Source organism: Gastrolobium bilobum, unplaced genomic scaffold (genome assembly GCF_033153095.1).
Source record: "Gastrolobium bilobum isolate Gb01-03AN ecotype WA unplaced genomic scaffold, APGP_CSIRO_Gbil_v1 utg30084, whole genome shotgun sequence".
NCBI lineage: Eukaryota > Viridiplantae > Streptophyta > Magnoliopsida > Fabales > Fabaceae > Gastrolobium > Gastrolobium bilobum.
This window is the reverse complement of record NW_026898071.1, coordinates 87676-98783: the sequence shown is the minus strand read 5'-3', so window position 1 is coordinate 98783 and position 11108 is coordinate 87676. Positions and strand designations below refer to the sequence as shown.

At 34.0% G+C, this 11108-nt stretch overlaps 1 protein-coding gene across 1 annotated transcript; it reads left to right on the top strand.

Annotated features, from left to right (window-relative positions):
- Positions 1 to 1979: 1979 nt before the first annotated feature.
- LOC133312574 (uncharacterized) lies at positions 1980 to 3728 on the top strand. Its single transcript, XM_061513800.1, has 6 exons — positions 1980 to 2162; positions 2242 to 2381; positions 2470 to 2593; positions 2698 to 2973; positions 3062 to 3172; positions 3258 to 3728. The coding sequence occupies exons 1-6, from the start codon at positions 1980 to 1982 to the stop codon at positions 3726 to 3728; spliced, it is 1305 nt and encodes a 434-aa protein (XP_061369784.1).
- The last annotated feature ends 7380 nt before the right edge of the window (positions 3729 to 11108 follow it).

The window sequence follows — 11108 nt, the reverse complement described above, 5'->3', positions numbered from 1 at the left end:
TGTTTGGGATGAAGAGTCATGACTGTCATCTCTTTTTTCAGAGGTTGGTACCACTGGCATTCAAAGCTATGTCGAGGCCTATTTGGAATGCCCTTACTGAATTCAGTGTCTTTTTTAGAGAAATATGTGCATCTCAGTTGAGGGAAGATAAGTTACGGGAGATGGAAAACAATGCCCCAATCATTTTGTGCAAATTAGAACAAGTATTTCCTCCTAGCTTCTTTGATTCCATGGAGCATCTTCCAATTCACTTAGCATATGAAGCAAGAGTCGGTGGTCCTGTGCAATATAGATGGATGTATCCTTTTGAAAGGTTAGTTATTTAGTTATTTATGGTTCCTGCCCTCATTCTAACAAGTTTGCTTACTTAACAGGTTCATACGAACCTTGAAAAAAAGGTTGGGAACACGAATCGTGTGGAAAGCTCTATTTGTAATGCATATCTAGTTGAGGAAATGTCATCATTTGCCTCATATTATTATCCTCCAAAATTTCCATCAAGGAGAACAGGAGTGCCACGTAATGACAATGGAGGTGAAAGCTCTATGACTCCTCCATTCTCAATTTTTAATTACCCTGGTCGTCATATTAGAAGAAGCACAATGTCTGACTTAGAGGAAAGAGAAATGCAAGCAGCGCATTTATACGTTCTCTTAAATTGTCCTGAGGTGCAACCTTACTTGGAGTAAGTATGTTGACCTCAAGTAATGTTATTAATTTTATTATTTGTCATTCAATTATCTTTAATCACTTGCAATTTGATGCAGTATGTACTCAGAATGGGTACGAGAACTTCATCTTGACATCACCAACGCCGACTTGGACAAAGAAATTTCAAAACATTTTGCTTCTTGGTTGAAGAAGTATTTTGCATGTAAAATCCTAACTTAAGATGTTTAATGAAAGTTATCATATCGCCTAAAAGATTTCACGAAAGCATTGTTGCCTAATGTAGGTACATAATGAAACAAATGTAATAGGCGATTTGCCATGGTGTTTGTCTTGTGGTCTCATTATAAGAGTTACAAAATTTTCCAAGTATCTCGTCAATGGCTTCAAGTTTGTAACTCAATCAAACAATCAAGGGATGAGTACAACAAATTATGGTGTCTGTGTTTGAGGTGGCCAGTTGGAAAGCTTAGAAAATGATTACTATGGGGTTTTAGTTGATATTGTTGAATTGGAGTACATTGGGAACCCTAAAAAAAGAGTGACTTTATTTAAATGTGATTGGTTTGATCCTAGTACTCAAGGGACAAAGATAGATAGGTATGGAAATGTTGAAGTCAATCAATCCAGGAGATATAATTTGTACAACCCTTTTATACTTGCTCAACAAGCTGAACAAGTGTATTATACATCGTACCCTGAATGTCAACAAGGTTGGTTGGGGGTCATAAAAACTAAGGCGCGAAACATCATCAAGTATTCGACAAACAAACAACCTGAAATTCTGAATAACCCATACCAAGATGATGAGGTACAGCAGATTCCACTAGTTGTTGCAAATGATGATCTTAATCAAAGTCTTCTTGACACTACGGGTGTAGTAAAGGAACTCCCAATCCCCTTCAACCATGTTCATGATTTAGAAGAAGAGGAAGATAAAGATGTTGAATTTATATCCTCCTCAGATGAAGAAGAAGAAGAACATGATGATGAAGACACATAAGAACATGAAAACCAAGAAGAGGGTGAAGACATGGAAGATTCTGAATAAATTGTCATTAACTGTAATTTTAATATTCAAGCATTTGTATTTACTTTGATGTTAGATAGTTGTTTGTGTGGTTATCATTTATTGCAAATTTATAATTTTGTTGGGTTATGAGATATGATTGTGGAAGTCTTATGAATTTCTTAAGTCCTACTGTACTGTTATTGCATTTAGTTAGCTAATATATTAATATTGTATGTATACAACTCTATTCTTTTTTGTATTATTAGAATCACAGGTTTTTACTATTTCATGTATGTAGATGTCGCCAAATGGACATACAGGTAGAGGTATTAATAGGCGTAGGGGCATAGCTCGAAGGGGAATGAGAGTTGAGTCCCCTTCACTGCAGTCGACTCCACACTCGCAGCCTAGTCCTTCATCATTTAGGCTTTCTACCCCGACTCCAGAGCATGCTGCTGCCTCCACAGATGAGGCAAATCAGGTTTTTCCATGAACTTAAATGTTTTAAGTACTTGTCTTATGTAAATGACATATAAATTGTTTTTAAATTGAACACATAGGTAGCTAGCCCATCACCCCTCCCTACACCCGGTGTTGACTCTTTCACTGCGACAATGTCTAGTGGTGCATTGATGCTTCCCGTATGGGGGAGCAAAGATCCTGCTGATGAGTTGATATGGATATGCCCCATGGGAATGGCGTAAGCGTTGAATACTTTTTGTATTTGTGTAGTTAATTAAATTCTTCTTTGTAAATAAGTTTCTAATTGTTTGTGTCTGTGATCACAGGTTTGACCCTCCATACGTGGTGCGAGAAATAACTGACATCGTAAAAAGTAACTTTAATACAAGTTGGCTCTCATATAGAGAGGTTCGCAAGGCAGTGAGAGACAACTGGTATAAACAATTTAGGGTATGTGATAATTATTTAATTTTGTATGTACATATTTTTTATATCAGCATACACTACTCATTAATCAATCACCTTGTTAATTGTTATATGATTTGTATATGCAGAAAATGTATAAATGTGTTCCACAGCATGAGGTTCTTATGCAAAAGACATTTCATCACAAAGCATCATATTTATTGTCACATCATTTGCACAAGGTCCGGGTAGGTACGGAGAGAGGGACATGGATTAAATCAGATATTTTACCACAGCTGCAGAAGAAATGGGCCTTAGCATGCTGGCAAAGAAGGTCTCAGAAAAACAAACAAAATAGATCAAAATACGAAGGACCTGCACATATTGGAGGTTCTATCCCAGCAACGAAAATTAAGAAGAGATTGGTAAGTAATTTGAATTAAAAATTGTACAACTAAAAACTATTGTTTCTTATTTTCATTATGGATGTTTGGATAACCTTTTGTATTGTAGAGGATGGATCCTACTATACATCCAGAGTCATTATCTTGGGAGGTATTTAAGAAGATGCACTTAGTTAAATCAGATGGCTTATGGGTTAATGAGAAGGCAAAGGGATATACTGTAAGTTTGTGATATTTGAGAATTTTTGGTTATTTGACATTAAATCAGATTTAAGTGATAACTAAAGTAATTTTTGTAATTTCAGGAGGACTTTTTGAAGCGAAGGACTGATTGTGATAATGCATTGGAGGCTGGGGCAGAGGCATCCACATGTCAATCTGATGAAGTGCTATTATTGCAGGCTGTTGGTGGTATGAACAAGAAAGGTCGAATATATGGTTTAGGTGCAGAGGCGTGGAATTATAAGTCCACAAAGATTTCTCCTAGCTTGTCAGGAGTCTCCACAGATGAGTATGATCACATGAGAGACTTGGACACCAGCTTATCCAGCCAAAATGAGCAGCTTAAGCAGAAATATGAGAACACACAACAACAAATGACTGTTATGAAAAAGAAAACAGACCAAGAGATGGCAATTATGAAAGAGCAGCTAGCGATGTTGATGGCTCGTTTAGGAGGAGATGTGCGCACCTCCACTATTACTACTTCGGCACTAGATGTACAGAGTGATGATTATGATGATTATAGTGATGCTCAGTTGCATGATGATAATTGATAGTATGCATATTTCTTTTTCTTATCTTCATTTGTGAATATTGCTTGTTATCTCATACATTTTGTTATTTTTTATGAATTCACATAAAAACTTATTGTATTGCAATGGTTGGATTTGATTTGATATTTATTTTCATTTAGTATGGCTACTTTATATTTTGTGTCAGTTGGATTTCCTATAAGAATATTAGATTATAATTAATATTAGTTTTCGGTAAAAATTAAATTTTCAATGTAATTGATTTTGAAAAAAATTCAAATATTAGGGATAAAAATAAAGACAGAAATATATGTCACCAATTGGAATGGAAAACATTGTCATTAATAGAGATAGATACAATATATTACTAATAGAGAAAAAAATTTCCCTCACAAACAGAGACATAAACAATCCATCACTAACAGAGAGGGAAAAATATCCATCGCAAATAGAAAGGAAAAATATTCGTCACTAACAGAGATGAAAATTATCCATCAGTAACAAAGACAGAAAATTGTTTGTCACTAACAGAGAGGGGAAAAATCCATCACTAATGGAGACGAACAACTTCCGTCCCTAACAACTTCTGTCTCTAATAGGAACGGATTACACATAGTTCACGTGCATAAATTAGTGACAGAAAATAATATCATAGGGACAGATTTATCCATCACTATCGGGGAGGGAAATATTTCTGTCTCTAATAGTGACATAATTTTTTCCATCTCAGATAGAGACGGATTTGTTCCGTCCTAAAATTCGTCTCTATTAGAGACAAATTCATAATTCTGTCTCCATCTGTTAATGACGAGCCATAATGTAACGGATTTTTGTCCGTTTCTAATTCTGTCACTAATTTACTTAGTGACGGAAATATTTCACTTAGTGATGGAATTTTTCTGTCTCTAATCCATGCTTTTTTAGTAGTGCAACTTGCGATCACAATGAGAGCTTGCTTCCGAAATGAAAAAGGGAGTAATACACAAAATTGGAAACATATTCTTTAAAGCCCCAAAAGATCTTTCAATTAGATTTTCAAGGAAGAGTGCCTATGGTTGAACAACTCCGTTGCTAATATAGGCTGATTTTTTCTCCCTCTATAGTTATTCAAATGGTAGCGCTCTTCCTTGAATGGTGTCAAATAACCATCTTTAGTTGGGTATCCAGAATTGACAACATATAATTCCCCTACATGATGGGTAGAAGACGGCCTGGTTGGAAACAAGGGAGGTAGAGGAGACGCGTATCAGAGAGTGTGAGAGAAGTGTTTATCTTTTTGTACCATGGAATAAAAAAGCAGAAAAAATGTTACTTCTTTTTTTAATTTCCTAGAACAAAAATTAAACTGATTCATTCCTGGGAATAAAAAAATAAATCAGTTTTGTCAAATACTGTTTCTAACTATTTCTATTCCCCGGAATAAAAATTTAAAAAGAATTAATTATGGGAAGGTTATCATGCACATCTTAACCTAATAGTTATTTTTTAAAAAGAATTATTTAAATTAGGTTTTTTATTATTTTTCTATGCATGCATGTAAGATGAATTCTTGTTCAAATATCATGTCTTCTTAACTCAAAGTGGAGCCATTTATTGTGGATAAGCTAACTTAATAGTTGGTAGGCTTTACCACATGCGTTATCTTTGGTTGCTCGTGTATAGAAGTTAATTTAACTAATGAAATGCATTGGAGCCTCACATGTCAATCAATGATACATTTAGTTGGGATTCGTATAGCAAAAGTGAGGCTTTCAAATTCGACTTTATTGTCAATATCTTCTATGTCATCCCGAAATTCAGTCCAACAAACTCATATAGTCATATTCGTAGAACCCGCTTTTATACTTGTTTTTCCCAGCCAAGAAATTTGTTGCCTTCTCATGGATTTATATACTCGTCTAAATTTTCAATGCGAGCGTTTAATAGAGTTCTTCAGCGATGTAATTAATTATGACCTTTTTTTATGGATACTTAATTATGAACTATATTTTTTTTGAAACAGCAATTATGAACTATTTAACCATACTAATGATAGTTTGCACACCATTCACAATCATATTTGCTTGATAGATGTTACAAACACATTTATTAAGCTATGTAGTCAGAAAATGCAACTTTAATATTCCTCATTTAAACAGGACTATATGAGGGATTGTAAAAGTAGTAGGGATCCAATTTATGACATCAATCCATGGCAAAGTGAAGATATATACATTAATTGTGTTGAGGGTTACTTCTCACGTGGAATGTCTTCATGGGTTTGGGCATTACCTGTCTAACATGACGACTTTTTGTCATAGAACCACCCAGCGCAACTATATAAATGACTTTTCTCAGTTTCACTCTTGTGCCGATTTAATTTTATTAGAAAATAGAAGCGGTTTGTACCGATTTAATTTTATTAGAAAATAGAAGCGGTGATAATCGAACTCGTTATCACTTAATTAGTTCTAATATCACGTAAAACAATCACCTCACCTCAAAACTCAATCTATTATTAAAGGTTCTTTTATATTTTATTTCTCTAATACTCTCCTCTCCAATGCTTTATTATAACATGTGTATAGTGTTAAAAAAAATTATTTTCTACATTATTGTGGGCTACATGTTTAATTATCAATTATATCATGCTATTTAATTATTGGATAAATTAAGTGATTTATTTAGGAACCCAATCAGATTTCAAAATGAGTATGAGTTAAATGAGTGGATACCCACATTGGCCCAACAAGGTATAATGGAAGCTTGGTGGGTCCAATGATAAGGAATTAGGAAAAGGGTTATGGTCCCCAATATGTCAAATCAGTTAGATGGTTTTTCCTCCCCTTCAAGAGAGAACTTCCGAATAAGGATTCAGCACTCTGGTAATTTGACAGAGGAAGACTATCAATCCCAAAATTCAAAGGCATCAAGAAACTACAATCGTTGAGATGAATTCAGGTATGCTTTAATTTCTTTTTGATTCTTCAATGATCCAATATAATGTATCCGAGGGTTTGCGGTGATGGTTTTCACCATAGAATATTGGGAGAATTCCAACAATTGGTATCAGAGCTCGATCATATTGAATCGTTGGGGTTTATTGTTTAAACTTTTAGAATTTGTATAAAAGATTCAATTTGGAATTTACATAAAGAATGAATATTTTGGAAATCTAGGATTCATAGTTTAATAAAGGTTTGTTATTCAAACTTTTGAATCTTTGGAAGAATTTGGCTTAATAATTTATGAGGGTGTGTCGTTTGAATTGGAAATTTGAATGAACAATGAATTCTTTTAAGAAATTTTGTACTTGTGGTTTGAAAGAAATCAAATCTTTAAGGTCTTTGGTTTTTTGGGGTTTTCTTAGATTTGATATTCTTTGTTAAAAGTCTAATATGAAATTTTTTTGGGAAATGATTATGATGTTTTCATATTTAGAACCAAGGGAAAATGTAATTTTTCGTTAGGTATCTGGCCCATGGGCATCATCTGTGGGGCACCCAGGCGGTTAAGATAAAGAAATTTTAAAGGTTCAATGCAATTAATCTTATATCAGTGATAGGAAAGATTGATTGTATGACTCTAAAATAAGTTTGTTATTGCTTATTGTTTCCTTTTGGATTTAAGTGTGGTGGATTCATTAGCCACAAAGATATTCAAATCATATAAAGTTGATTTTTTTTTTAAACCATATAAACTTGATTTAATTCCAAATGATTGATCACATTTATATTTATTGTTCATGCAAATAATGATCGGCCCAAGGTTATTATTCAGTCGAGCAATAAATGTAGTGTGGTCATGTGTGTATCTATTGTTTATGCAAATAATAGTCGGCCCAAAGGAATGGTGTTATTTGGCCAAACAATGGATACACTTGTGGTAATAAATGTGTGACAATCATAAAGGAATTTCCATGTGAACAATAGTTAGCCCAAAGTAAGGCTGTGGTTTGACATGATTGATTGTCAATATATATTTGATTACTACATGGAGAGTACCACTTTCAAGTTGATATTTCTTGTCAAAAGACTAGATTTTAATGTTATGCTAAGTATCTCGTTGATGAACCCATTTTTCTTTGATTTTTTGGTCAATATCATGTATGTATATTGCGTTGTTTGATTATACATATGATATGATATCAATGTTGAGCATGTTGTTCTCGAATTAACAGCAATATCAACAATTTGCTTGAATTATTTATTTATTTATATTTAAGGATTATTATTGTCCGCAATTAAAGCTTTATATAAATAAATAATTTTCTATTAGGAATTACGTTCAATCAATTATGATAAAGTTTGGGTAATTTTATTATAATCTCATTCAGAAAATTGAAAGCAATAAAATTATGGAACTCAGTATTTAATTAAATAAAATAAACCTTTGGTTTATGTTTATTTTATTTAATTATTATTGCTTTTGATTGTCTTGTATTTTATAATAAAGTAGTTGAAACAATATTGCTGCCAAAGTAACCTCTGTTGTGGATAATAATTTATTATAAGTTATAAAAATGAGTATATTTATTCTTTATGAGAATAATCATCAGCTCAAAGGAAGGTTATTATTTGGCCAAATAATATATATATATATACATGTGGTAATAAATATGTGACGATTTTAAAAATTTTCCATGTGAGCAATAGTCGGCCCAAAGGAAGGCTATAGTTTGATAGGATTTATTGTCAATATTTGATTGTTGCGTTGAGAGTACCACTTACAAATTGATATTTTTGGTCCAAAGATCAAATGTCGATATTGTGCTAGGTATCTTGTAAATGGGCCCACTTTGCTTTGGATTGTTTGTTAATGTAATATATGTGCATTTTGCTATGACATGGATGTAAGTGGTTGTGCATTTTTTTAAAGAGAACGAAGGATTGCATGCTCACCTATTGGAGGCCAGACAGACTAGAGATCATTGGATATACTGATTCTGATTTCGCTTGATGCCAAGACAATAGGCAATCTACCTCAGGCTATGTTTACATGTTGGAAGAATGAGCTATTTCTTAAAAGAGTGCCAAATAGGCACAATAGCTTTATATACCATGGCAGAAGAATTCATAGCTTGTTCTGAGATATCCAGTCATGGGATATGGTTGTGAAATTTTGTAACAGGGCTGCGTATGGTTAACGGTATTGAAAGACTATTAAAGTTATATTGTGACAATAAATCAACGGTATTATATTCCAATAACAACATAAGCTCCTCAAAATAAAAGCGTATTGATATTAAGTTTCTGGTTGTTAAGGAAAGCATTCAGAGTGGTCAAATTTCTATAGAACACATTGGGGGAAAACTTCATGCTTGCGAATCAATTGACAAAAAGGTCTTTCATGAGCACATTGCTCATATGAGTGTTATTTTATTTTAGGACACTAAGGTTTAGTGGAGTTCATTTGGGTGTTCTATGTGTTAAAACATTTTTTGTTTGATTTCTGTAGAAAAAAGGATATGTTTATTCCCTCTGAATGTATTTTGTTTTCTATTTGCGGTTTTGCATTTGGTATAGGAAACTATGAATTGATCTTATAAGGATTAGAGCAGGACCAATTGGAAATAGGCATGATAAAGATCACATTGCATGTAATTTTCATGTCACTCATCTGTACTTGATCTATGTCACTAACTATATTGGGATGATGACCATGGTAGGTTTAGTTACGTTTTGAAAGTGACGAAAGCCACCATGATCTCATATTGATATAGAAGATGGACTAGATTGTACCTAAAGTGAAATATAAAGATCAATAGCATACAGATGCACGCTAAAGAACATACGATATAATTGTTTCAGGTTCATATGTAGCCCGAGTGAGAGATTGTTAGAAAATTTTATTTTCTACATTATTGTGGGCTATATATTTAATTGTCAATTATATCATGCTATTTAATTATTGGGTAAATTACGTGATTTGTTCAGGAACCCAATTAGATTTCAAAATGAGTATGAGTTAAATAAGTGGATACCCACATTGGCCTAACAAGGTATAATGGGAGCCTGGTGGGCCTAATGATAAGAAATCAGGAAAAAGGGTTATGGTCCCCAATATGTCAAATCAGTTAGATGATTTTTTCCTCCCCTTCAATTGAGAACTTCCGCATAAGGATTCGACATTCTAGTGATTTGAATGAGGAAGACTATCAATCCCAAAATTTAAAGGCATCAAGAAACTACAGTCGTTGCGATGGAATCAAGTACGCTTTAATTCCTTTTTGATTCCTCAATGATCCAATATGATGTATCTGAGGGTTTGCAGTGATGGTTTTCACCATAGGATATTGGGAGAATTCTTACAATTGATCTATCGTGCTGGTCTAGGAGGAGTCCGTGGTAGGGAACCATAATTAATGGGCTAAGCTAAACCATCCACACCAAGTGGATCTGACATCATATCACAACCCAAAACCTTAAAGTATTGGGATGGGTACATCCACTTATATCCACTTCACTTAGCCCATTATCAACCAATGTTGTACTTATCACACATGAATATCTGAATAATCTCCCCCTCAAGTGTGAAACTCACCATTGGTATGCTCCCTTTCAACCGAGTACCTCGGGCCAAAGTACTTAACATGTCTCCTAGCCAAACACCTAGCTAGCTCGAGCACAACCTGACTATAATACCATTGTCAGGCGGGTCCAGAAGGAGCCCATGACGGAGGATTGTCACCAATAGGTTAAGATGGACCAACCACAACAAGTGAGCTTGACACTGTACGTATCTCAACTCAAAACCTTAAGGTACTGGGTTCATGGGTCCATCCACTTCATTTAGCCCATTATCAATCTATGTGAGACTCATCACACTTGAATATTCAACATATAGAATATTCAACATATAGAATATTCCATTTTAACAAAAGGTTGCTTGCATGAAAAATAACAAAAATACACTCTTTCATATTTTATTTTGATATTTTTTTTATTATTGGATGAAGTCATATTCCTATCTCTATTAACAGAGAGTGGATTTATTTAGTGGTGTTTGATATTTCACTTAATAATAAATAGTAATAACCAACACATTTTTCTTTGGGTTTAATGTCTTTTATGTTGTAGGAAATAAAATTATCTTTTTTTTTTTTTTTGGAGTTACCCAACCCTAATTATCTCTTTGAGACGAGTTGGCTCCCTCCGGTATCCCCACGAGCTTCGACTCTTTGAGCCGGCTATGGGACTAATCCAGAGTGCGGGGGAACAGTGATGGCTAAATGTTCAGCCCCCTCCCCAAGAATGCATTCAGCGGGAATCGAACACATATCCAACCCCACTAACTCAGCACCAAGTTACCAACTGAGCTGCACCCATTGGGTGGAAATAAAATTATCTTTTACATATAGATAAAAATGTATGGTGCCTATATTTTCTTTTTCTCTTTATTTTTCTCACATGGACCTGATAC